Consider the following 27915-nt stretch of genomic DNA (forward strand, 5'->3'; position numbering starts at 1 on the left):
TTGATGGCTCAGTCTCTCCAGGCTGTGGCAGGCTCCATGTTCCAGAACCCCTGTGACTCACAGGATTCAGCCCCCAGCAGTGTGATTATCACCACAGCTCTGAAGATCTGGATTCCATATCGAGTTTTGACTAATTTAATATTTTGCTCAGTAATATTAGGAAGCCCATTGAAGGATAGTATATCATCTTTCCTATATATAGATAATGTGTTACAAAAGTCTCTTGGAACAACGACTGTTGAGGAACATAACTTACAGTCTAATGCATCTTGAGTTCAGAGGTGTAATTTATGTCCATTGCATGTTGATTAAAATAGGGGTATCAATTGTTTTGACTGTTCATTAGGCATCACGTTTTGTGTTAGCATCAGTACAGTGCATATAAGCTTAAATTTCTGAAGTATCATACTGAATTGTGCCACTACCTGTGTTAGACAGTTGGAATTTGTTCATATGAATTTGGGTGAAGGTGGTAGATGGTCAAGGTATTTCTTTGCTTTCACAAACAGCCCACATTGCAATCGGATGGATGTGTGTTCCAGATGCTCATTAATACATTGCAGACTTCAGCCTCTCTGCCCATTAGGACCTGATCCAGGAAGTCGCTGATATCAGTGGCAGTCTTTCCACTGATTTTGGAGATTCTGGATTGTACCATTCATGGCTTTTAATATTAGAGTGCTAAAGGATCCTGTATTAATCCTGCATTTTTCACTCTGTGGGGTTTTATATTTTACTTGTTTGTATACTGAGCTGAAATAGTTTTAGAAAATGCAACCAGACCTTCCAACTGCTGTCAGAAAATCCCTGTACAAGAGGAAGTTTTTCCTGTTTTGCATTATGACATCAGTACGTGTGTAGTCCAAATTACTAGGTCTCCTGGATAGAACATAAATTTTGTACCACTAAACTAAAAAGGTGAGAACTAGAACAAGCAGAGGGTTGATGTCATGTTTTCAGGACTTCGGTGCTTGTCTGCAGCCATCTGTTTTAAATTGTGGATGTTACCTCTGCTGCTTCATCTTGAGAATCTCAAATAACACAGTGACTATGAAATGACCCTGTGATAAAAATGCAAATAATAAGTGCAAAGGATGAGATATTGTCACAGTGTCAAAAGAACTGAGCTGATTGTTCTGATTCTTCAATACACAAAGTATTTTGAGAATCAGTTTTTCAGGCTACAATCTCTGCCCCGTTCATTATGGACACTTTTTCCCAAATTAGAGTTTATGGCTTGTGCAGACTGACAGCCATCACGCCTTGCTCCAGTGCTTACACAAAGGCACAATTTTAAAACAGGGACAACTCTGGAAAGGCACTACTGGGGAAAAGGATGAGTGTACCACTTTGGTATATACCCTTTCATATCCTTGCTTTATCTTTCTGCATACAGTATTTTCTTGTTTCTCTTCCCATGGAAGGAGATGATAGAGGAGGAAAAATTCCACTCACTTTTCTGTTAGGAGCCTAAGTTTTCCATGTTTTGACAGAAATCGCCAAGAAATCATCGTTTCCTCAAGAAGACCGAAATAATGAACTTTTTTTTTTTTTTTTTTCCTCCGCGCGTTCCTCTGTACTCGGTGTTTTTTAAGCAATTCCAGCAGTAAAATGTAAAAAACCCTTCCTCCCCCGCTTAAGCTGTAACTGTACAGACTGTATACCCCGCCCTCCTCCGCGTTATGTACGGCCGTAGCCTTTGTATCTAAAACTTGAGCGTAGTTTCTGCAGCGTGTCATTGTCCGGGGCCGGCCCGGCCGCGTCCCCGCCCTGCTGCCGGGGCGGGGCGGCCCCGCGATGGCGGCGCTGCGGAGCTCGGCGCGCCGGGGCTGGGCGCGCTGCCCGCAGCCCGCCGCCCTGGCTGCGGCCGCGGCCCTGGCCGTCTGCGCCTTCTACTACCTGGGCGGCGGCGGCGAGACCTTCTCCAGCGCCACCCGCCGCCTCCGCGCCACGCCGCCCGCCCCGGCCGGCCCGGGGCCCCGCGGGCTGCACCTCCTGTTCATGTTCACCAAGGCGGAGCGCAACCCCTCGCTCCGCGACAAGGCGCGGGCGGCGCTGCGCTCGCTGCTGCGGCACGGCCGCCTGGGCGCCGCCGATGTGCTGCACCTCCACCTCGTCACCGAGGGCGCCAGCCGCGACATCGGCCTCGGGCTGCTGCAGGACCTGCTGCGCGGCGCCGCCTTCCGCCACCAGGTGCGCGGGGGGCCGAGGGGCGGGCCGAGGGGCGGGCAGGGCCCGCGGGGAGCGGGGGGGACTCTGCCGGGGTGTCCCGTGGGATCTCCCCGCGGGACTCCGGGAACGGCGGTCAGCGGGAAGGAGCTCCCTCAGCTGGCGGCCCGTGTGCCGGCTCCCAGCAGTGCGTTCGCTCCCACTCTACTGGAGAAGCTCCTACTGCTCCCCAGTCTCGGGAGTGTTGAGGGGCTTGTCCCCACCGCTGCTGCTTGCGGGGAGGTGTCCTGGTGCAGCCCAGTGATTCCCGGCTGGGACTGAGCGGCAGCGCGGCCTGGGAACACCTCCGGCACAGCACCTGTGCTGGAGAGGAGCCGTTGCTCTAAGCAGTGCTGCTCTCCTGCAGCCCCTGTTACTCCTGCGTCAGCATCTCGACCCAAGGACCACGTGTGTTTGTATCCCAGTTGATGGTTTCCCGATCAGGAGAGAAGGTTGGCCTGCTGCTAGCGGCTCTTGAAAGCAGGAATGGAGAGCCTGCAGGGGCTGCAGTGCATCCACATGCAAATGTTCCTACTGCCAGGAAAATGGTTCTGCATCCCAAATCCACAGCCAGAATAATTTATGTAAAGTCAGGCTTTCGTTCGCTTTAAACAGGTATTTGAAAACTGGAGGGGTGTTAAGTTCAGAGATTCCAGGTAACGTGAATCTCCTGTCTTGAGGTGCTGCTGCAGAGCATTGCTTGGAAGTGTCCTCTAGTACTGCTGTAACTTTTATTGCTCATAAGTCCTGTATTTCATATTAGCTAAACTCTGACAAGATGTAACTAGAAGTGTAACAACATTTTTTATACAGGCACTTTTCTGGTCAATAATTCTACCACTCATTTTCTTTAAACAAGTCCTTTCCTGGTGCTGGCCCTCAGTCAGGTCATGTACCTGTGATGTGAGACCCACACCACACAGCAGTGCTTGGCTGTCTGGAGGGTGTGCACAGCTCCCTCAGGAGGATTCCTGCCCTCCACAGCAGGATGGACTGACTGCCCCATGATGGTGCAGTGATGCGGTGCAACAGCCCAACCCAGGTATTATGTCCCCTGGAGCGGGAGGACTCCCAGGCCACCGTGGTGTGCACATCCCCTGCAGTCACCCCTTTGTGTGAGTGGCTGCCCAACTGCCATCTGCCCCTCTTGGAAACGCAATTCTCTGCAGGCACCCTTACCAGCCTCATTTCTGCAGGGCAGCAAGGACTGGGAGTTAGAGCTGGAGGCTTGAAATGGTTTGTCTGTTGTGGATGGGCCCCTGTCTGTAGGTGCCTGTGGAGTCAGTGAAATCTGGCTCATGGCTTGGTGGGTGTGTCTGGCACCAGAACTGGTCTCCTGGGTGTTAGCAGATAGCGTGGTCTGGAGGCCTCAGGTGAGATCTTACTGAGATCTGCTCAGTGGGACAGCTGCTTCTCTCTTTCCTGGCAGAGCCTGATGTACCCTGGTTTCACTGGCTAGCCTGTGGTTGCCAGTATGTTTGGGACCAGTCCATTTCTCTGCATTTAAGTACAGAGCAGAGGCTGTTCTGCTTCTCAAGCATGCAGCCTTGTCCTAATCCTGTGCCAGTTTCTGCTATGCCAGCAGGTGACAGCAGCTCTTTATTCTTCTTGTAGCCTAATCCCTTCCTCTCGGCCAGCAGGAAACTTATGCCTGACATGGACTTCTGGTGCTCCTGCTGAAATATTGAAGATGATTGACCCTGATGCTCAGGTGGCTCGAGCAGTAACTTATCTCTATCGTGAGACCTCTCATTTCCTGCTCCTCTTGGTGTGTGCAGAACACTCTCCTGGTTCTTACGCTGTCTTCCTAGCACAGCCCACATATAAGGCTTGATAGAGTGTCAGGGGGCAGCTGGAGCCACTGAGGCTGGACTGATAAAACCCCTTGAATTTTACCTTTTCTTCATGAGGAAGTGATTCAGGCCCCGCTTTTGGAGCTGCCCTTGTCCTCCCATCCCAGAAAAGCTGGGATCGGTTGGCTCCTCTGTTCAGTTGAAGCCCAGGGTCAGACATGGGTCATAACCTTTGGGGAAGGTTGTGGGCAGCTTTTCTCTCCCTAGGCAGCTTCAGTAACTTTCAAAGTCTCCAGGAGACCGAAGCAGCCGGCTGCCGCCCGGGGACAGCGTGCAGAGGGTGAGGGCAGAGGGGCCGTGGGCTGCAGGCGCTGGGTGTGCGGGAGCAGCTTAGGCACTGCCCGTGCGGGGGTGGGCGGTGGCTGCCGCTGGCTGTGCAGATGTGCCCCAGATGTGCCCCAGATGTGCGGCCGGGCGGCGGCGGCAGAGGGAGCTCGTGCTCCGCGTGTGCGCCGGGAGGCGGAGGGAGGGAGCGCCCGGCCCGCGGCCGTCCCGCCGTGCGGGGCCTCGCTGCGCTCTTACCGGGGCTTTGTGGCTGCAGTGGGAGCAGAGAGCGTGTCCCGCACACGGGTGGCACGGGCATCTCTGTAGCCTCTCCCGACCCCTGGCCAGCGGGAGGTGCCCGGCAGCGAGCCTGGGCCAGCCTCAGCCGACTGCTTACACAGAGCACCGGCTCGCACCGTCTCCTGCCGCTCCAGGCTCTGTGCTGCTACTCCTTGTGCAGTTCTTATCTATTATTGATTCAATTTCCCTGCCATAATAACACGAACTACACGTTCAGCTCTCTGCCCATCCTGGCTTCCTGTTCAGATGAGACCCACAAAGGATGCTGTGGGGTGGATGTGACTGGGTTGCTATCACGCCAAGCTTATGGAGACCTGTAAGGATGATCAATGTGGGAAGGAGGGAAAGTTAAAGGGAAGAGAAATGCAGGTTGTTTTTTCCTAGTGAATCAGTAGAAAGGATCTTTTACCAATGTGAGACGTGTGTTTATAAACCTGTGCTTGGACAGGAAACCCTTAGAACTTTACTTAGTGTCCTCAGCAAACGTAGTCGGATTTAGGTACAGGGATTTACTAAGAGCTGTTACACAAATAAATAATGAAGTACAAAATTAGCAGCGGATCAACAAGCTGTGCTAAATCAGCAATGAGAAGGAAAGAAGCCTTCACAGTCCCAGAGAGGCTGCCTGGCCTGTGGCTGCAGGAGCAAAATTCAGCTGCTCAGGAGTTTGCTTTGCAGAAGTACAAAAGCATGGGCAAAAGACACTTTCCTGTTTTCTTTGGCAGGAGTGGAAGGGCAGGTGATGCTGCGTCTGGAGTTTCAGGAGTATTTCTCCTATAACTTTTGTCCACTGGTGCTTGGCAGTGTGCTCACTTCAGAGGTGACTGGAATTGGTTTGATGTTTTTCCCCCTTTCCTATGTACTGTACACACCTCAGGCTGCCTTTGCTGGATGCAGAAGGCTGGTTACAGGTGCTCTGTTTCTCTTCCATGCTTCTCCAGTCCAGCTAGACCCCAAAGCTGCCCCTGCCAAGCGGGGCTGGGAGCAGAGCATAGCATATCCCCATGCTGGGGATGCTCAGTTTCATGAATAGGCTGTCAATACCTTTGCACCTGGAGAGTAGTAGTGGTTTGCTTGTTTCGTATCCTGGTTTAGGGCAAATTTGGGAGAAAACCCCTGAACAGGATCCTTCTGGGGAGCAAACCCAAACGGCTCCCCAACCGGTCCGGTAAAGAACTTTCTCAGAGAAAAGTGGAAAAAACTATTTTACTTTACAAACAAAGTGCCCACAAGCACAAAGAATGAATAATATGAAACAATAACACCTCTTGTTCTGGAGTGAGATGGCAAATTGAGAAAGTTCTTGCCGTGGGTGTAGCTCAGCTCTCTCTCAGTCTCTCCTCAGTCCCAGTCCCTCCGGCGATGCTGGAAAATGCCGAGGTCCAGGCCCCGGTGGGCCGCAGGTGCAGCCCCCAAGTGCTCCCCTGGGGTTTTTTCAGTTCAGAGCAGGTTTAAACAATCCCAAGAAAAAAAAGAAAAAAACAGTCCAGGGAACTTCTCTGCCCTAGCTAGCTGAAACTAACTAAAAGCAAAAAGATCTCTGTCCTACAGTCTCTCCAAGCCTCCGCCGAACACACCGTCCGGAGAAGAATGTTAAGGAATCAGGCAGTTTTCTCAAAACAAACTCTGCGCTTCTCCTTGCTCTTAGAACCAGTCTTAAAGGCACAAAACTCAATATACAGCACAAACAGAACAGACAATTAGGGATGCAAGCAAGCATCATAAAGTCACCCTAGGACATTTGGTCACCTGGGATGGCTGCTGTCCTGCTCCTCATGGCCGCTGTCACTGCAATGGCCATGCAAACGACCATGCAGCTCGGCAGGGCTGGGGTGCGCTGCTGCCTGGTAACAGAATTCCCTTCCCTGCAGTGTCTTGGGGACTGTGCTGTGCTATCCAAAGCCAGGTGTGGCTGCTGATGAGCTCTCCCAGTGCACTTTCCTGGTACGCGTTGTTCCGTGTTTTTCCTGCTGTTCTGCTGCAGGCCTTGGCTCCGAGCCCAGCAGCCGGGACAGCAGCAGCAGCGGGGCCGCCCTGCCGAGGGACGCTGGCCACAGAGCCCGCAGAGGGCTGACAGCAGGACCAGGGGCCAAGCGTGGGTGTTTAGGGGGCCCTCCCCAGGACAGGGCCATAGGCCTCAGCTGAGCCCTGCCGTGGGCTCAGCCAGTGCCAGGACAGCCCCATCACCTGACCGTGTTCAGCGTACGGTGGATGCCATGAGCACAGCCCTGCGTCCAGTGAGCTCCGCTCTGCCGTGAGAGCGCCTCGGTCTGAGCAAAGTGTTCTGCAAAAAGCTGTGCAAGGAAGAAGGTCCAGGCTGCTCACTGCCTCGATCTCTGCACCAGCCTTGCTGAGCATCATTGCAGCCCCTTGTGCACCCCATAGCGAGGATGATCATTGCACCAGCACAGGCTCCAGAGCCACCTTCTCCTTTGAAGAATTTGGCATGGTTTAGGTTTTCTTCTAATTAAAAAAGCAAGTGTTCTATCCTGCATATTTTAAGTATATAGTGCAGGGTCCCTTGTTCTTAAGCAGATGAAGTCTTAGTAGTAAAAAAAGTGAAACTGTAGAACCATTGAAATAGTTTTAATTTGAAAGGGACCTACAAAGATTATGGTTTGTGTTCCCTGCTGAAGGCGGGGCCAGCTTGTGGAAGTGTCTTGGTATCCCTCAAACAAGGACAATAAGTTCCCCTGTCCAAAATTCAAGTATTGCTGCAATGTCACGTCCTTGCTGGACTTTAGTTCCAGCAGGGCTTTTCCTGCTTTCCCTGACCTGAAGAAGGCGGCACGACCTCGAATGTCCACACTCCAGTTCCTGCACTACCCCTTATCTGCATCAGGGTCATGTCCCTCATCTCTCTTAATTATCCTGAAAATCCCTCTCATTATCTTGTGTGATTCAGTGACCTGTATCCTTCTGTGGCTATAACGAGCTGCATGAAAGTTCCTGTTCATTGGACTTTGACCAAAATAAATTATAAGCTTGTAAAATTTCAGTAGCTGGCAAGGTGCATTTGGGGTTGCTCCTGTTCCTGGGACACAGCCACAGCTGGCTCAGGCGTGCCAGGGCCCATGCTGGTGCACAGGCTCCCACAGAGCTGAGGGATGCAGAGCAGTGCTGGCTGAGCACCAGCAAAACTCCAGCACAGGCAGGCTGAGATCCATCTACAGAAGTTGCTCGGCTCTGCTGTAGCTCCTGATGTTTGGATTTTCATCAGCGTGCTGCAGCCTGTCCTCCCTTTCCCCCTGCAGCCCCACCGGGACGTGCTGCAGAGCTTGCCTCCATGCTGGGCTGCGGAGCAGCAAATCCGGGCTGCGTCCCTGGCCCTGTCACAGCCTGCCTCTGTGGCAGGGAGCGAGCACTGGGCCTCAGGGTAAGTGATGTGGTCTGGCTTGGCTCTAAACAGCAGCGTACCAGAGCCTGGAGCAAACTGTTGCCTCTTCTGATGGATTCCGTATGGGATATGTGCTTGCATCAGGCAGTGGGAACAGACTGGAGAAATAACCCAAAACGCTTGGTTGTGTGAGGGGATTCAAGTCTCTCCCCACCTTACAGTTACAAAATGCCTATAAAAGCCCTTCTCCTTTCCCTGCACTGGACCAGTTCTTGCATCAAAGAGCATGTGCAGGGGCTGGGGCAGCCAGGCCCCTTTGTGCAGCTGCAGTGCCACCAGCACTGTTTGTGCTTTACCAACCTCCCTCCTCTCCCCGTGCTGGTGGGGGCTGAGCAAAGGCTGCTGGGGCTGGGCCTGTGCCCTGAAGCGGCAGCTGAGTGGTGTTTCTGGTGTCTCTGCCAGGTAATAGTCCATGATGTGAATGAGCTGACAGAAAAGCTGTTCCCCATCGTTGAGGCCATGCAGAAACACTTCAGCGCTGGATCGGGGACCTACTACAGCGACTCCATCTTCTTCCTGTCGGTTGCAATGCATCGCATCATGCCCAAAGGTAGGTCTCTGCTGTGCTGCCTCCAGCAACACAGGCTCTCTTTCTCTTCTGCACAGAGATGTTATCCGGTGCTGTTTGAAATACAAAGTTAATAAACTTTTGGGATGTACTCCTAGGATTCTGCTCTTTCCTACAGAGTGATGGACTCACCGGTCCAAGACCACATCCAGGTCTCTACTGGCATGAGTGACAGGAGGTTCTCCTTGTCACATGGCAGCTGGCCCTGCCTTTATGCCCTGAGATGATAGGAGAGGTGAGACAGGAGCAAGCAGGCCTGTTCTGTGTGTGTTTACAGCCCCCTTCCCATTGGGGTGCCAGCAGAAAGAGGTGCTGTGTGTCTGTGGTGTAGCTGTGCACTCTTGAGCATCAGCAGAGGGTAGTTGTTGAGTCTTTCCTCTTGGCTTTAGGGAGCTTTTGGAAAGCTTTGCTGATTAGCAGCCACTGATCACTTAAGTTTCCTTACTGTTTCTCTGCTGTTATCAAGTGCAGAAATGGCCAAGAACTCTGCAGGGAAACAAGGCAGCTGGCAGAAGAGGCTTGGCTCAGCTGATGCCATTTTCCTCCCCTGCCTGTGTGCAGTTGCCTCTCCTGGAACCAGCGTGCTGTCTAGTCTTTGGCTGCACGAGTAGGGTTTTGTGTCCTTGGGCTCCAAGCCCCTTCACTGGAGCTCCTGCAGCCCTACTTGTCCATTCCCAGTGCTGATCCCTGGGCTCTCCCTGTCAGCTGCCTCGCTGGCCTGACACACCGGTGATGGCAGCATCCCTTCCTGGCCTGGTGACATGTCCTCCCTGGGCATGGCAGGCTAAGGGTGGCAGTGGTGGCAGGGAGCCCCAGGACCCTGCCTGGCCATGCACCTGCCCCAGGAGGAGATAACCAGCCTCCCAAAGCTATCTGTGGATGTCATGTGATGGTGGCCTATTCCCACATGTGTGCGTGTTCCCAGGGCTAGCACTGCTGGCACCAGCAGCTTCCTTGGCATCTGGAACCTCTGCCCAGCTCTAATACTCCCTGCAGACTTCCTTCCACGAGTCTCAGGTGCACTCTTGCTGAGATGTGAGCAGATAAACCTCCCCTGTGCCCCTGCTGAGTCCTGTCCCAGTCTGGCTCTTCTCAGGAGTTCCTACCTCTGCTCGCTTCATGAGGCTTCCTCTGTCCTTTGTGGACTTGCCCCTGTCCTCCTGGCATGGCCTTCCCACACTAGCTCATTAAACAGTGGCGCAGTGGTGGTGCTGAGGGTCCCATCCAAGCTCTCTGATCGTTACTCTGTGGGCTCCAGCAAATGTGCTTTACTTGGCTCTCCCTCAGACTTGGGTAATTTTGTGTGTGTCTGGTGCTGTCTGCACCGTGAACGTTTTGAAGTACACTGCATACAAATGATGGTATTAATGCTGGCTAATTCACTCCTCCTGATTGCCTACTCTGTCTTTACTGTGTGCTGAAGTTATCCCTGTCGTGCTGCCTGCCAGCAAGAAGCTGCTCAATCTGAAATGCCTTTTCTCAGTTCATCAACCCGTGAGGCGTCTCATCTCTTGGAAAGCTTGTTTGCTCTCCCTCAGCCTGACGGGGCTTTCAATGGTCTGTTGGGGCACAGGATGTTTAAAGAGGCATTTTTACAGTTTCACAAATTTGGTTTTTTGTTTCAGAAGCGGCTAGTAAAGCTGATTTATATTTCCCTTGCAAGGCAGGTCAGGTTTACAGTGCTGTGTGCCTGGTGATTTCTGGGGCTGGTGGGGCTCACGGCCCCCTCCCTGTGCGGCCAGCACTGAATGAGAGGCCTCAGGAAAAGCTGCAGCTCTGCTGCCCACTCGCAGCCTTGCAGCAGATGTGGGAATGGCACTGACTCAGAGAAGCTGATATCTACTGGTCTGAAGAAGCCACTTGGCTAAGCTGGAGGAGAAAGGACCAAACCTTCTTTTTCAGGCATTATTACCATTTTTCCTGGTGCATTTCTTTGCCACTTCTTCTGCCCTGAATGCTGTGTTCTGCTCTGAGTGCTGTGTCTTTTTGTGCACTTCTCCAAGCACATCTGACTCCATAGCATTAGCACCACTTTTTTGTGGAATCCAGGTTTGACTGGAAGCTTGAGCATCCTCCAGCAGAAATGAAGGCTCTGATCTGAATATTAAACTCTCTAGTGTGTTGATTTGCATTTATCAGTCCATAGAGTTTTTTCAGTAGCAAGTGAGCTTAGTATTAAAAGTGCCTGGCTTTAGTTTACCAAATATATCATTTCTTGAAGAGAGGCATTTCCATGTGTCATGATTTAGTGATTTGTTTGGAACCTATGGATTGTGATGGGACATTGACTTTGCAGACCAGTGGCACTGAAAACTGAACACCAGGTTATTTTTATTTTTTTAGGGACTTCTGTGAGACATGTGTTGGCTGCATGCACTTTGCACTGAGGGTAAATGGGATTTGCCACTCAGCTGCTCTGTCGTTCACTGTTGCTTGGGATCTTTGCCCAGAAAACTTCAGATCTAAAACCTGCAGCTGCCAAGTTATATTATAACAGCTTCTTAGCTGGTGTAAATCATAGAACACTCTTGCCTTAAATGTCTTACATCAGTGGAGTTAATCTGATTTAAACCAGCTGGGGAGTTGGTATGCAGCACGCAGAAGTGCAGACTGCATAATTCTTGTCTGTGCTCGAGGCTCATAAATCCCATTTTAATGTGGTGTGGCCAGGCCCAGGGAGCTGGAGCGGCGCTTGATCCATCAGAATGGTCCTGCAAGGGGGAAGTGATGGGAAGGTTACGCAGAAAGGACAAGCAGGTTCAGGCTTAGAAGGAGCTGCCAGGGTGAGGACAATGCCAGCATGAAACGGTCTTGAGATTTGCAGAGCAGTGCAAAGAGGAGGGAGAGCAAGGACTCAGACCTTTTCACTTGCCTTTTCAGTATGCCCATCCAGAGCGGACCTCTTCCTTCCTGGCTGGCTTTGATCCCTCTATCGCTTGTCATTTTAGCTGTGTAACTTCAGGGGGCCCAGCAGGCTTTTTATCACCCTTCTGTGGGTACATGAAGGAGTGGTGTCTGGGCAGGTCTGTCTGGCAGGCAAAGTCTGAGGACAGACTCCTGGTGCCACAGGTGAGGAGTGGAGGAGTTGAGGTGACAGAAGGGCAGCCTGGGAAAGCTGGAACCTCCCCAGGGAGTTCTTGGCGCCCATTCTTGGCTCAAGTCAGGTAGTTTTCAGGAAAAAAAATGTTTAACAAGTAGTCTTCCTCAGGAGCTGCTGAGCCAAGGGAGAGCCAGCAGCATCCAGCAGCTTGGGTAGAGCTTTGAAAACTGCCATTTGGTGTTCAACTCCATTGGTGTTCCTGACAGTGCTGCAGCAGGATGGCCCTGTGGGAGAATAAGGAGCAGAGGGAAAAACGAGACGTGTCACAGAAGCAGCTTTGTGGCTTTTCTCTGCCAGCCTAGACAGAGGAGTGGAGTCCATTAGCTCAGGGGAGGCTCTGAAACCTGGCTGATGGCACTGTGCATCACATGGAGTGAGGGTATTTAGCAGAACTTGACTGAAGATGGTATTTGACAAACTGGAGGGAGCAGAGTTTCCTGGCTTGTACAAACAGCTGGCTGTCGTCATGGGGAGTAGCAGCATCTCTGGGCGTGGTGATGTCCTCCCCCTGGCAGCGTGTCGGGGAGTTCTCAGGGTTTCTCTCTCACTGTCCAGCCCAGCCTGAAGGCAGAAGCTGTGGTGAAGGCTGGAAGATGGGCACAGGCTGCAGAAGGTCCCTGGGCTCTGCTGGGTGTGAGGTTAGCCCTCAGGCAGCACGCTTCATCTTCCAGGTGCTGAAGATGCACCTGGGTACTTGCTGCCTGAAAACTCGGGAGCTTGTTCTGCAGGTGCATTTAGGTGAACAAGGCTGTTCATAGGAGGCTCGTAGGGGAACTAAGAGGCAGTGGGAGAAGTGGGTAAGTTTCTGTGTGACTAAATAAAGATGGGGAGCTATGAGGAGGGAGAACAGAGTGGAACTGGTCATTATGTATTGCCAGTATTTATGGCATATCAGCATGGTCTGTTGTTAAAAAATGAAGGAGGTTTAGAGAGGGCAGTGGATTCTGTGTGGGACAAGCCTGACTGACTGGGCCCCTCCAGTCTGGGAGGGGCTGGCTGGGGGGGTTATGGTGTGGTCCATGAAGCTGTGAGCCATACAAGGCAGAAGTTTGTACAGGAGCTGGAGGACATCAAAGTTGGTGAGAAGGGTGTTCAAAACAGTGTGGTGATCTGTAGAGCTCCTTTCTGCAGGATGTTGTGGGTGCTGGGCTGCCTCATGGATGAGGGCCTCACGGCCAGCTGCTGTGGGACAGACAGCAAGTTCCAGTGTGTCCTGGAGCTGCCAGCTGTGCAGGAGTCTCTTGGGACGACACAGCTGTGGGTGGTGGGGTGCAAGCAGGGGTGGCTGCTGTGGGTGAATATGCAGCCCTGTGTCTGGGGAAGTGACTGCCAGCGGGGAGCTGTGCCTTTGGCTTCATAGTGGGTGTCCAGACAGCGCCGTGACACATCAGGATTGATGGGAGGTCCAGTGGTCTCCCAGGCTTCAGACCGCGAACGGGGCAATTTCTCCAGCTCATTATCAACAGCTGTACTGATTGTTAAGCACAGCCTAGATTATAATGATGTTTGTCCAAGCAGCCTGATAATGACCGAGCCCCAGTCGCTTGGAGTTTGGTGCTGCCTGCAGCAGGATCCAGCTGCTGGCTCCAGCTTCGTCTCCCACGAAACTGATATCAGCCTTTGTCTGCTCTGGGAGTACCAGCCCAGAGACAGAGGCCTCTGTGAACATCAGCTTATGCCTTTCCCACCAAGCAGAGCCAGAGGCAAGGCAAAGGCCAGCCAGGAGATGTGTTGGAGCAGGCACTGAGCTGTGCTGTGCTTTCTCAGGGCGCTTTGCCTGTGCCGAGGCTGGGCACCTGGAGCACTGCTGCCGCTGGTTGTGAAGGGGGAGAGCCTGGCAGCTGGGGAAAAGGGTTAAGCACAGAGTTACCAGGAAAACAGTCTGTGTATGGGAATAACACCTTGGCTAGTAACTGTCTTCTGCTAGTGTCCTTCTGGAAAAGCCCACAGCCCACAATGTCCTGAAGACATTGTTGATTGCTTTTGTAGAGATGTGTGCATGAGGATTCAATGTTGCAGCTGCACTGTTTGAATCCGCAGCACAGGATTGCCCAGGTGGGACTGTGTTTGCCTGTGGCGTGCCGGGTGCCTGTGTGTGATGTGTCACCCATGTGCAGAGTTGCACTGCACACATCCTGTGTCACACAGGGCATCAGAGGTGGAGCCTGGGAGAAGGAAATGGGGAGGCATCACTCCCCCTTCTTCCTCCTGTCAGCTGCAGAGCAATTCCTCTTGCACAGGGCAGCTGCCCACAGAACTCAGCAGATCACTGTAATAATTGTAATAAGTGAGCATTTTGAAAGTGCGTCACTCCTGATGCTTTCCTGCTGGCTGAGCATTGCCATCATTGCTGAGCCTCACCACATCAGGGAATGCAGAGATGCAGCTGTTGGGAGAGGGCTGGGAGGAAAGTGCCCATGTCCCAGATGCTTCAGGCTTGGTTGTGTGCTACCAATGGGGAGATATTGGGAAAAGGCACAGAGAATTGGGGTCTGTGGTGGAGTCATGGGAGTTGGCCCCAGAGCCATGTGCTCCCAAACCACAGTTCCCAAGGGATGTTGCAGTAGCTGAAGGGTTTACTTTCTGGCAGAAATGTTTCCATCTTTACAGGAATGGAGGGAGTGTTAATAGCTTCTGATGTGCTCTCATAACCTCCCTCACTGCTTCATGCCGCAAGCACATGAAAAACAGCCAGATTCCCTTCCCAGCCTGTCTCTGAGCTGCATGCACTTATGTCAGATCCTGTGATGGGAAGGGAAGACGCTGGAGTGATCATTTTGTGAGCAATAGGGATAGCTGTGCCAGCCATTGTTCCTTGCTGGGGTGAGCCTGTTGTGCTGAGAGAGTTGTTTTCATAATGCTTTTCAGGAGCAGGCAACAGCAGACCTCTGAGTAAGCCCACCCCAGGTAAACACAGAGTCTGTGGCCTTGTAGAGGGGTCCACATCTGCTGAGATGAGCTGCTAACCCCACCTGGCTGCCTCTCCTGGCAGGAGAGTGCCTTGGCCCCAGCTCTGGTGTGCAGGAGGTGTCAGGAGGGGCTGCTGTGATGAGGGGGATGTGGCTGCTGCTCAGCAAGTGCTTGGAAGTCTCCTGGGTGCTGCATCACAGCACAGACCCCTCCCTGTGGCACTGCCGCCTCTGGGGCCACCGTGGCCCACAGCCCCCGGGGGTAGTGTCACTTCTCATCATTTCCACTGCCTGCCCCTTGCTGCAGTGCCACCATCAATTATTTTTGGATGTCCTAGATCTGTCAGGCCAGGGCTGGCTGCTCCTCCCGCTCCCACTGAGCAGCAGGGTCTCCTCACCCAGTGCTGTGGTGGGTGCTGCCCTCCTCTCCCCAGCCAGACCAGCTGCCCCATCCCCAAGGGCTGGAAGCTGCTGGGGGTCACCCAGCATTGATGCCAGGGCTGCTCTCCCCTACAGCCTCTCCCTGCTCTGCCATAGCTTATTAGAGCTTAGCAGGAGGAAACAAGGACAAAATCTGCCTGCAGCCCTTTCCCCCAGTGTGTGCAGTTAACTGGGATGTGAGCCCGGAAAATTTCTTTTCCTGTATCTCTTTTTGGTTTCCCTTTCCATCTCACCTACTCATTACTTCACAGCTCTTCATCCACTCTTTTGTAATTTTTAGCAACCTGGAATCAAACCTTATTTTGTCTGATTAAAAGCTTTCCTGCTGCTCTTCCTCCAGCTCCAAAAAGTGTTTTCACACTCCTCCCCCAGCAGTAGCATATATTAAATACAAGGCAAACAGCATTTCCAGCTCCTTACTGAAACCTATTGCGTGCTTAGCAATATTGCTGCCTTGGAGTCCAGGTAAGAGCCAAGGTGTTGAGTACTGCTAAATATTAGTCACTCACACCTTGATAGATTACAAAGGGACACTTGGATGCACAGGAAAAATTAATTTCCTGGAACAAAACACATCCATCTCCTGCAGAGTCTTCCCCTTCCCTCAGGCGATGGCTGCAGGGTGTGGAGCAAGGTGATCAAAGTGATGCCGCTGTCAATACCTGGGAATATTGCTGCTGCTCCAGACCCCTGAGCTCACCCAGGTGCCTGCCCTGCGTGGGTGGTAGCAAAGATTTGTCACCTATCTCTGGCAGACAGCCTAATTTTTTAATTAGCTGATAGGCTGATTAGCTGCTGTGCTGCAGCCGCTGCTCTGCTGGGAGCCTAATCAGTGCTGCAGAAACCCGGTTAGTAGCCGGCCCGCCAGAGCACATCGTCTGCTGCGCTCTGTGTCCCCTGGAACTCTGTGTGCAGAAAGGGAGGCTTTTCATGGGGAGGTGGCTGCTGGGCTGTCCCAAGGAGCGCAGGGGACTCTTGGCTGCATGGCAGACGTGAGGACCTGTGTTGAAGCACACAGCTCAAGGTAAGCTGCACTGCACCTTGGCAAGTTCTGCTGGTGCAGGGCTTTGTAGCATCATCTTCTCTTGGGAGGGTGGGCTCTGGAGCAGCACCTTGTCCTGGGAAGGAGGATTGCAGCCCTCCCAGTTGCCAGCACTGGCAGCAAGCTCTGAGGAGCGTGTCGTGATTGCACACGTGCACGTGTGCCCCTGCCTTGGCTGCTTCCTCTGGGCGAGGCTCTCCGGTGCTGCCAAGGTCAGCTGGGCAGGCAGCAGTGATTAATTCTGGGCGCAGAGGGGAGGCTGTGTGTGGAGAAAACAAGGCCTGGCCAGGGGAGCACACAGCCAGAGAGGAAGCTGCTCACAACCCTGCTGACAGCAGCAGGGAGAGCAGCCAGGGGCAGCTGCCAGTGCGGGGGGGTGAGCCAAACCAGGGAGCCTCTAATGAAGGGCAGGATGGAGAACCCAGCATGTTTGTGTAAATAAACTCTGTGCCTCCACACTGGACTTGTTGCGGTGCTGGCATCCCTGCCTGGCACTGCAGGTGCTCCCTGCTGCAGCTGAGGCTTCTGGGGACAGCTGGTTAATGCTACTGGGCAGTACCCTCTGGGTTGCACAGGGACCTCTGGAGCCTGTCACCCACTCTGCATCCATGCTTGGCCGTGGTGCTGGCTGTGGGAGTGGAGTTTTTCTTGGCCACACATCTCTCTGAGCCAGTGAGGGCGGAGGATCCTGGTTTCACAGCCAGCACAGGCAGCTTTATGGATCTGCGTGTTGCTCCTGCAGGCACGCTGCCCGCTGGAGCTGGAGGCTGCTGCCCTGCTCCAGGAGGTTTATTGCCCAAGGCAGCCATCTAAAAGTCACCGCTGGTTCTTCACAGCTCCTTCTTCCATTGGGATCTTGTCCTGTCATGATGGGGACAGCTAAAAAACCTGGCTGAAAAAAAACATTGCTCAAAGCAATTCAGAGAGGTGGAGGGGGAGCTGTCCAGGTGTGCCCAGCATTTTGTAGAGCAGCAGACCTGAGATCCACAGCCCTTCTAACTCCAATTCAGAGAGCTTTGGTTGCTTGGCTCTCTTCCTTCTGGTGGTCCAAGTCACATAGCAAAATGAGCAGCCATCCCCTGGCCCTTCCCCACACCTTCTGCAGCCCCACAACACCCAGAGCTGCAGCCAGCAGGGGACACTCCTGTCACTTGGCTGCACTGTGTCACCCATGCTGGCGGCAGCTGCTGCTGGCCCTGCAGAAGGTTCTCTGAGCTGCTCTGCTTCCAGCAGCTTTTTTCCCCTGCTGCTTCCAGCAGCTCCCTGTCCCAGCCCTCCCCAGGCCATCACCCAGCCACCACCCCACGCTGCCTCCTCAAGGATGGAGTGGGATCTTGCCTCCCTGTGTTGCAGGACTGGCAGGTCTGTGGGAAAAGGCATAGTGCCGTGCCTGGGTCACACAGCTGGGTGGCAATCCCAGCAGTGCCCTTGTTGATCTCACCTCTTAAAGCACCTTTGGCTCCAGAGGTCACTGCTGTGATGCAGAGGAGGTGTGGGGAGGTCACGGTGCTCCCACCTGGTAAGTGCCAAGTTACCAGTTGGACTCGATGATCTTAAAGGTCTTTTCCAATCTAAATAATTCCATGATTCTGTGGTAGGGGAGTCTCTCCTCACTGGCATGAAGTATCAGAATGCTTAAGACCTTAGAAACAGGTTTGTTGAGACAAGTGGAGGTGCCAGGTGCAGAGGATGGCAGGAGCAGAGCCAAATTACCACCAACTTTGGTGACAGGTGTTTGCCTCAGGAGTATGTATAAGTGTGTGCAACCTGGTGGGGTGGTGTCCCATCCCCTCCTGGTATCCCATTGTTGCTTGCAGTATCTTCTCTGCCAGACCAGCTGCAGGCAGGATTGTTTACTCTGATGGAGCTGAGCTTGTGCTAACATGAGCCTGACAGTGGGCTGGAGAGTTATAGCACTTCCAGCATTTTGATTCTTGCTTCTACTCTACATCTATTAAATTACTGCACAGTTATCAATGATTTAGACTGCAATGTTTGCTGGACAGCTTCTGCCCTTTGTGCTGTGATTGCAGCTCTCCATTTCACTGTTAAGTTCCTGGACACAAGTCTTCCTCTTTCCACTGCCAGTGGTGGCATGCTGCTTCTCCGGATCTGGTGTGGTTTGTATGGAAGTGGTGGGTTTGGAGCCAATGCCAGCCAGCCCTGCTCCTGCTGTCTGGGCTCAGCTTTGCCAGGGGAGTGACCCTTATGCAGAGAAAGTTGTTGGGATGAGCTTAAATTACTTTGGCTGCAGAGCAGCCTGTGCTGCTCTCAGCAGGCTCCTGCCTTTGCACCTCCTCTTCACGTGACCCTTCAGCCATTGTCCTGTGGTTATAAACCCGCTATTTACATTGCTTAGAGTGCATTCTCTCAGCTCAGGTTAGGGGAAAGAAGTCCTACTCTATGGACAGGTTCATGGCTGCCCATCCACAGGCTGCTCTGAACAATGGGAGCAGGTGCTAAAGGGCTGGAGGGGTAATAGCTGCTGCTGATTGCTCACTGTGTGACACCTCAGAGCTCTGGCTGGGTCCACCAAAGCAGCTCGCCTCCTTCCTGTGCCCCCTGCTGCCATTCATGATCCTGTCTGACATTTCTGGGAAGAACAATTTCATAGAATCTTACACTGGTTTGGGTTGGAAGGGACCTTAAAGTTCATCTGTGTCCAGCCCCCTGCCGTGGACAGGTGTGTCACCCAGTAGATGAGGTTGCTCATCTAGACCAAATTTGTTCCTAAGTGTCACTCCAGTGGTGGGGTGGCCTGGCTTGCTGCACTCCTCCTCTATCCCTGCTGTGCTCTGGGGCAGTTTTTGGGGTCCAGCTTCCTGGAAAGGGCTGTTAGACTTGCTGCAGAAGCTGCCCCCTGCCACGGGGGCTCCTGAGTGCCTTTCAGAGCATCCAGACAACCTCCTGTGCCCCTCAGCACACCGATTGGGTGCCTGTCTGTGTGCTCTCATAGCCTCACTGGTTCTGGCAGAGAACATGGGGCCGCAGGGCACAGGGACATGACCTCTGCCTGCCTCTGCCCCCTCACTGGATGAGGTCGTGGGATGAGGCATCTCTGAACCTGGCCATTCTCCTCTGGACTCTCTGGACAGGGCTGGGAGGAGGTTTTGAGCCAAGCCTGGAGCACAGCCCTGCTGTAGCTTCTGATACAAGGCTGCAGTAAAAGATTACGAGCTTTAAACGGGCCCAACCTGTGCTATAAAGCTGTCAGTGCTAATGGAGACCATCTCTGCTCTGAGTGGCACAGCTACCCTTTCCATGCCATGGCTGGAAGAGCTGGAGCTGAACGGAGTGCAGGGTTCTACACAGTATGGAAAGTTAGAGAACTCGCTGCTGAGCAGAGCACAGCCTTTTCCCACATTTCCAGCTGGATCCTTCTGAGCAGCTTGTGCCTAAGAGAGCACGCGATTCCTCCACCCCCACATGGCAGCCAGGACAAAGCACATGGTAGAAGGGCGAAGGAGCATGATACATCATAAATATTAGTGCCTGGCCCCTTGCCAGTCCCAGGCAGAGAAATCATCTCAGCCATTAATCTGTGCGTGCAAGCTGCATCTGGCAAAGTGATGCTTAATGTCACCCGTGCTCACTTACATCTCAGTTTTGCAGTTTATGCTTGCTTTAACAAAAAATTTAACAATTAAAAAAAAAAATCAAAACTAAAAAGTACTTGGTGCTTTCTGAGTCTAATTTCTTAGTGAGTATTTCCTGGGGAAGCACAGGGCACAGCATGGACCAGTGTGCTGGGGTGAGCCAAACATGGGAAGCCTCTAATGAAGGGCAGGATGGAGAGCCTGGGTGTTGTGTTTGTGTAAATAAACTGTGTTTCCATGCTGGAGTGCTTGTGGCACTGGCATCCCTGCCTGGCACTGCAGCTGTGCTCAGCTCCCTGCTCAGCTGTGGCTTCTGGGGTTAGCTGGCGGGGCAATGTGCTCTGGGTTGCACAGGGACCCTCCAGAGCCTTTCACCCGTTGAGGTGCTGGGGCGGGCTGGAGCTTCCTCCAGCTCCTTTCATTCTCCGCTGTGATTAATTGCAGTTGGTGTTCCTCTGCAATTTTAGAGAACAATCGGATGACGTGCCTCACTGTTGATTTAATTGAAACCTGATGAGGCGTCATATGCCTGCTGTGCACCAGGGTGAGTGGTGCTGGGATGCCCCTGGGAATCCCATCCCCTCTTCCCAGCCTCGGCAGTGCCTTGTAGGGCTCAGGCTCCTCACATTTCTCTGGAGCTGAGCTTGTGCTGTAAGTCCAGGGTCTTCTTGTCCTGGAGTTTTGTGGCCAATCTGGGTATTCTCAAGCGTGGTAATGTTTAGGATTTGGAGATTTGCCCCACTGTAGTTTGGGCCACTTGGGAGGTTTGGTGCATTTGGGATACATGGCTTGTTCCTCATTGCAGAAATCCACTGCTCTGCTGATTCATATGCTTGAGTTGCACTGGGCATTTCTAAGGCAGTTCAGAAGGCTGGGGGAAATTGCTTTCAGGTCAAGACCTGCTTTAGCGTGTGGTGAATTACTGTGCCTGGGGTTTAAATCTTTGCAAACAGAGGATTATGGTGATGGTAAATACTAGGTAGGCCTGAGGATTGCTGAAGGGGCTGTGGCCTTTTGCTTTAGGAGATAGAGTGTGATGGATGTTAAAAAAATAAATTGAGATACAGCCCAAGTTGTAGCTTAAGATACTATTTCTCCTTGATTTATATTTCTGCTTGGGTGCTTCGCAGCGTAAGCAGTATATTTCTTGCTTAACCTCACAGGCCCTTTTTGTTCTTAAATGAGGACAACGTGGTAGGTATGACCAGTTGCCAAGAGTCCCAGATTAGTGCAAGATCTGCAAAAACTTCAGAGCTGCTGCACAGCCCATCTGCTTGAAACACAAACACCAAGCAATGAATACTTCTGAAAATGCAAAGCTGCACTCCTTTGCTGCGGGATTACTGCTGGTGCCTGACTGCTTTCAGTGCTTCTGCGTCTCTAGTCCCATGGTGGCTTTGGGACTCCTGCTCTCAGCAGCCACGAGCAGCCAGCAGCCTGTCCCGAGCGTGACAGCATGAGGGGATGAGGAACCATGGTGGTGGAAAGGCTGGAGCGTGGGCATTGCCCCAGCAACACCAGCCTGATGGGAAGCCCTGCCCCTAGGCACAGCAGGTGCAGGCAGCAGAAGGTGAGGGCAGGCAGGGCTTGTACTCCTGCCTGCAGGTACTGGGCAGGAGGAGGGATGAAGGCTTGGTTTGCTAATTGCTCTGGAAGTGGTGGTGACAGGCAGGTCTAGCCTGCAGGGAGCTGTAAGGGCACCTGTACATGATGAGTGGGACCAAAACAGGTTGACACAGCCTTACAATCCAATTAGTGCTGAGTGCTAAGCAACCTGGCCAATTTGCTCTTGGCTTTTATAACACATATAAATAGAGGGGCCATTACATAATGCCCTGAGGATGGCTCCACTCAGTCTCTGAGAAGGTCTGAGCTGGCCTAGCCAGACGATGACCACGGCTTTGCTCATGGTTTGGAGATCGCATCTGATGGCTTCATCTCTTGTAGTGTTTGCACTTGCTGCATTGCACTTGTCTTGCTGCAATCCACACAGCGTTCCCCAGTCCCCCTGGGATGAGCAGTTTTGTCAAGGTACATCTCCTGCACTCTCCCAAGCAGCATCTCCATCTTTCAGTCCTGTGTGCTGCAGGGGAGGCTGGGACAAATTCAGGCAGGACCTGACCCTGTTAAGGACCTCAGGCCCAGCCTTGAAAATGATGTCCTCCAGCCTTTCCCTGCTCTTGATGTCTCACTGCAAGTGGAAGATGCTTCCATGTCTTCACAACCCTCCTTGCTGCTGTGAGGGTACCACCAGCAATAATAAAGTCTTCCAGGCTGCTGTAGATCACTAGAAGTTCTGTGCAGGCAGAGGGCTGTAATCTCTGTAATCTCTTCCTCAGGGAAGCCCATGGCAAGCTGCTGGGAGCTAAAGGGTTTGTGCAGGTGATACTGGAGGTGTCATGTGGTGAACTGATGTTGTCCATGATGGGAATTGCTTTGGTATGTCGGGCCAGGGATGGATGCTCTCTGGGCTAGAGGTAGGAAACGCTCATGGAGTTGGTAGCTGAAAGTAAACATGGGATTTTGTGGGGCTGGCACTACAGAAGCACTTCCAGAAAGGGAGAGAGGCTCCGTTGAAGCTACCTCTTGCTTTTGTCAGTTATATGGAAAAGAAGTCTTCTGGAAGGAAGAAGGGAATGGATAGAAGCAGGGGGGGTCACCACGAATGATTTCTGAAGTAAACACACAGTGGTAAATGCTTCATGATGGTTGAAGTTTGTTTGCTTCATGCAGGGGTTGCAGCTGGATTGCGTTTGCTCTGAGTTGGTTGAGTCTTGCCCATGGAGCAGACTGCACCAAATGCTCGTTGGGTTCAGTTCCTCCAGTAGCTGATGGTAAACATGTCTTACAGTTTTGTCTTATATTGCTGACTTTTCCTCTTTGTGCTTTCAGAAATAACACGGATCATCCAGGTAGACTTGGACCTGAAGTACAAGACCAACATCCGAGACCTGTTTGATGAGTTTGACAACTTCCCGGAGGGGGCAGTCATTGGGATTGCCAGGGAAATGCAACCAGTGTACAGGTACAGCTCCCTGTGGGGAGCAGGGAGTGGGGAGCAGCTGGCTGGTGGCTTCTCTTCAACTCAGGCTGCTCTTTGGAAAAAAACCTAGAGAGCAGTAATCTCCCTGCTTTAATCCCTTCAGGAGGACTTAATCTGAAGTTTGTAAATCGGTATGGGCAAAGCACACAGTGTTGCTGTGGTTTGTTTGCTTGTTCTCACACACCATCACAGGACTTCCAGAGCCAAATTCTTGATCTTGGGCAAAGGCTGAGCTGCAAAGATCTGGACCAGCCTTTCTTGATGCTTGTGCATGCAGATGGGAAGAAGGTAGACACAGAGAGAAGTTGATTAACAGGGGATTGATGGTTGTTAATCACACCAATTGCTGTCTGGAAGCCTAAAGCATATGAGAAAATATGATTGCTCAAACTGTAGAAGTCACCACTCTTCCTGATCTGGAAAAAAGACATCTCTCTGTGGCATACTCTCTCCTGGTTTGTACTCTTGGCAGGAAGAGCTGGGACTAGAGGAACACGCATGCTGAGGTCTTGTCTCCATAGGGTGGCACCATGATCAGAGAGTTGAGGGCTCCTGTATCTGCTTTGGGTGTCCTGACAGGATTTTGGTGCCCAGAATGGTAAATCCAGCCCCAATTAATCGTACCCAATTGTTAGAGCTTAAAGGGGGATGGAGGGAAGAGCCGCAGCCAAGAGCGGCCGCGGGGCTGTGGGACTGTGGCCTCGGTCAGCCCGGCAGGGCAGATCCCTGTGGTGCAGCCTGGAACGGGGTAAATCAAGCGTTTGTTCGCCTGCAATTAGTGCAGGGTGGAATGACTTTGTTTTTGTCTCGGCAGGGTTTTGCATTATTTCAGTGCATAACTAGGGAGTGGGGATGGTGATCTGCTGCCTGGATGTGGTCTGTGGGACCGGGCGTGCCTGGAGGGGACTGAATTAAGGTTTGGGGTGCTCTGCTGGAGAGCCTTTCAGCATGGCAGGGGACAGGGCACGGGATCACGGGCTGAGCGCTGAATACCTGACCCAAGCCATAGCCGTGTTCTCTCCCTCCTGCCGCCCGCGGTGGGGACAAACATGCCAAGCAATAACAGCCCTCACAGGCTGCATTTTTGGGCTGAACTTTCTGTTGTTGCAGTTTTCACGTTCTGGGTCACTTCGGGCTATGTTGTGCTTTTCTTCTTGTGTTGTTTTGATCTTCATGTGAAAACAAGTTCCTGATCCTTCTTGTCGCCCGATCACCCGTTGTGGGGCGAGCTGTGCAAACTCCAGCCTGCCCTCCTGCCAAGCCCTGCACCCTGCGGGGATTGCACCTCACTGCTAAAAGGGTTTCCAGACACAAACATGAGCTGACAGAGCATGGATGTCTTTGTTAAAAAAAAAAAAAATCTTTACTATTTTTATACTTTTAGAAAGATAAAAACATGTAGGTGTGAGATAAGAGGTATCAGCTCCAGCCGTGTTGTTTGCCATGTGTGCAGGCTTGAAGCATCAACTGGGAAAATGGTCGTGGGGAGGGATGAGGATTATGGAGCGATGGTGGGGTCTCTGTGTTGCCACTCATGTTTTCCTCACCATTTCACACAGCTCTCTGCAGCACTAACTTTGCCCCAAAGCATCAGAGGACCTGGGGTGAGTTAGCAGAGCTGTCTGGAGTTTGCTCATGGAGCTGTGGACTCAGTTCCCTGCGGCAGGGTAAGCCAGTGGCCAGGAAGGGTCTGGGTGCCATTTTTCCTGCCGTGTAGCAATGGGAAAGATGGATGGAGATCAGTCCACCATCTGTTTCCATCAGCTGCCCATTGGCTGCCTGGCTGTGGGCTGCACTTTCTAAGCACAGGTTGGGGCTGCAGAAGGCTCAGGCTGCTGCGCTGGTGCAACGAGCAGCGCTGGGCACAGACATTTACGGGAAACGGAGGAGTAAGAGAACAGTAAATCGGAAACATCCCGGAGCCTGTCTGCATATCCTGAAGGTAGGGGAAACCTCCAGACAGCAAAACAGGATGGCACGGGAGTGTTTCCACTTGCTTGACTCATGCTGAAACAATGCCCGGCCACTGTTTGTCTTGGACAAACACATTTCTCTGAGCAACAGGATCTCCTGGCCCTCCTGCTAGGCCAGTGCTGGGATTTAACTGTTGCACAGTCTGGGGTTGGCCTGTCCTTTGGGGCCACTCAGGGTGAGTTGGAGTGGCCTGTGTAGAGCAGTAGCTTCTGCTGAAGCTGGACATGGATCACCCTGCAGTGTCTGGCAGGGAGTCCTGGATGCAGAGGGGGAAGTCGCAGGAGCCCATGCCATGTGCAGGAAGTGATCTGAGGTCCGAGGCCATTGGCATCAGGTGATCGTCAGGCCATTGTCCATCTCCAGCCTGGCTGGGTAAGGAGGCCCCCTGTCCATGGGCCAGGCATGTTGTCCTTCCTGTGGCTTTTGGATCCCATGTGGGATATGGGCTATGGTCAACCCCTCTGTGGGTAGGGTTGCAGGCAGAGCTTCATCCCACAAGAAGCTGCCCCCATGGTGGGGTTGCTGAAGACACTGCTACTGTGCAGCAGCCTCCTAGATGCTTGTGGGCTTTCTATGGCAGCACTGGATTCCTTCTGCCAGGCTGTTGTACGAATATTGGCCTGCAGAGGAGCCTCTTCCCAGGCTGACTTATGCCTGCTCATGTGTCTGCCTGCAAAGGGTTCACACTGTGGCCAAGATCAGGAGATCTGGCCTCAGTGGGAGTGATTTTGATGTAAAGATTAGACTCTGCATCTGAAGGTTGCATCATCCAAAAGGCTTTCCATGCAAGGAGGTGCTTCTTCAGAGTCATAACTTAATTAAAAGTCCTGTTCTCCCCTGCAGCGTTTCAGCTGCTCAGTTGTGCTGGCCAGTCCTGCTCACCAGGCTGCATAGAGTGAGTGATAGAGGTCTGTATAAATATTTACGTTGCACTGAGCCTTCCGTGCCAGATCTTGGTCAAATTGAGAAGTCCAGGCTCTCTAGTGATCTTGAGCCCTGCTAAGAAACATGCAGAGAAGCATTGTAGATGCAGCCTGCATGGGAGTGACCAGATGGGCAGGCAGGTCACTGTTCTTGGGGGTGTGTGGGTACATGTCTGACCTGCGGAGCAGCTCAGCCATGCTCCCAGCAATGTAGCTGTGCCATGGCTGGTGATGGAAGCACAGCCTGCTGCTCCTCAGCCTCCTGGCCGGGTGTGAACAGTGGGGCTGCACCTGGGGCATAGCAGGGTCTCCATCAGGGCACGACAATGGCATCCTCGCACCAGTGTAGCCCAGACCTACCTGTGCCTCCCTGCCAGCCTGGCTTGGCTCAGCACTTGTTCCCAGACACAGGAGCTCAGTGCTGCCAGGTGCCAAAGGGATAGGACTCCTCATTTCAAAGCAGCTCTGTGGTTGAGAGGAGGAGAGTGGGGAAATACTGTGGCACTCCCCAAAATATCCTGAAAGCTCTCAGATTACTAAAGGCAGGGCTCAAACCCTATTCTTACTACATTTCCTGGTTATAGATCTCTCCAGTCACACTGGTGGCATTTGGGAGGAAGCAGAGCACTGGTATTGATTGCGCAGCTGCTCTCGGCAGCCTTGGCCTGACCCGAGCCTGTGTGCCACGCCCTGATCCCATCCCCACAGCCATGCCAGCCTCTTCTGTGCCTAAGCACTGATGCTACTGGCACAGTGGCACTGGGCTCTGGGTACCCACCAGTGTGCCAGCATCACCTGGGGCCCCCAGCACTGCTCCCATCATGTTCCCCTTGGAGTCTCCTTGGGAAGGAATAGTCTGCTGGCAACAGGGAGGACCTAACCACAGGTCTTCAGATGGGTGCTTTTACCCCTTCCAGGTAGGAGGAAGATACCTGCTGTGAAGATAGGCCTCAAGAGAAGTCCAAGAGCTTCACAGGTCCAGGAATGCACACAGCTGGGGCTGGAAGGGTGGCTGCTGCCTCCACTTCTGCTGTTGGGTGAGATCTTTACTGCTGTGCCCCATGCCAAGAAGCTAATTAAAGCTTGAAGCATCTTGGGAATCCACAGTGTTGGAAATGATAAAATTTTTCCAGTAGGAAAGGATATTTACATCAAAGGGGCAGCTACAGACAACAAAGGGCCGACAGCTTGGGTCCCTGTGTGGCTGCAAGGCCATTCGCTTTTGCCTCTGCCTAAAACCTAGGAAGAACTCAAACAGGACATTATTTTGTAGAAAGGAAAAGCTTTGTTTCTACTTGTGATCATGTGGGAGCTGCTGGAAGTGTGCTGTGTGCTCAGTGACATGCATTTTGTTTGTTTGAGAGCTGTTGAAATAACCCAGAGAAGCGCATTAATGGGTGGAAGCAGCACTGTGCAGCTCCGGACGTGGAGCCGCGGCACTTGCAGTGCTGGGTATTTGCTGGGAGCTCAGCAGCACCGGCGCTAAGTCACTTTGTCAGATGTTTGGAAGAGGAAAGGAGTTATCCTGGGCTGTGAGCAGGCTAATGCTAAATCCATAGCCAGGCCAGGCTGTCAGAGAGTCTGGGCTGAGACAGTACATTCTGTACCTTCTCTTGGGATCTAAAAAAAAAACCCCAAAGTACGGCTGACAGCTGCAAGCAAGGAGCAGCTGGATTCCCTGGCTGAGGCAGCAGTGGTGGTTGTAAGATACAACTCTGCAGGTGGGCTGCTGCCTGTGATGGAGCTTTCCAGAACTGGAGATAACCATCTTCAGCAGGCAGGGCCTCCTGTCTGAGTTTTCCTGGTTTCGTGGACTTTTCATGCAGGCAGGTGGCCCTGACTTGGAGACTTTACTCTTTTCCAAAGGCTTTTGCCCTGAGTAAGCAGGGAGCTGGCTTCCACAATGGATTCTGTTTCCCAGGCCCCTCAGGAGTAAAGGCAGGAGAATTTTTGCCTACTGTTTGTGCCATTGTAAGTCAAAGCTGTCTGTCGGCAGTCCTGCAAGTCCCAAACCCTGTGCACTTTGGATTTTAAACCATTTCAAGACTGAGGCTTGATTTGTAGCAAGTGCTGCTGTTCAATGCACGGGGAAAATGGTTCTAGGAATTGTTTGGCGGTGGCTGCCAAGAAGCAGCCAAAATTACAGAGCAAACAGAACCTGCAAGGAACTGGAAGCAGAATTAATTTCAGGAATTCAGCTTTACATCTGATTTAAAAAATTATCCAAGGAGGTAAAGGGTTGTGTTGTTTACAGCTGAGAATCATTAATATATAGGACCTGTCCAATTTATTCCCAC

At 52.5% G+C, this 27915-nt stretch overlaps 1 protein-coding gene across 1 annotated transcript in view; it reads left to right on the forward strand.

Moving 5' to 3' along the window:
* Positions 1-1797: 1797 nt before the first annotated feature.
* The window catches only part of XXYLT1 (xyloside xylosyltransferase 1), a 32238-nt gene continuing 6120 nt past the window's right edge, over positions 1798-27915 (forward strand). Inside the window, exons 1-3 of the mRNA XM_040074396.1 lie at positions 1798-2193; positions 8425-8572; positions 22571-22703. Of these exons, the coding sequence (XP_039930330.1) occupies positions 1798-2193; positions 8425-8572; positions 22571-22703 (677 nt within the window). The remainder of the gene's footprint in view (positions 2194-8424; positions 8573-22570; positions 22704-27915) is intronic.

This window comes from Hirundo rustica, chromosome 10, assembly GCF_015227805.2.
Source record: "Hirundo rustica isolate bHirRus1 chromosome 10, bHirRus1.pri.v3, whole genome shotgun sequence".
NCBI classification, from domain to species: domain Eukaryota; kingdom Metazoa; phylum Chordata; class Aves; order Passeriformes; family Hirundinidae; genus Hirundo; species Hirundo rustica.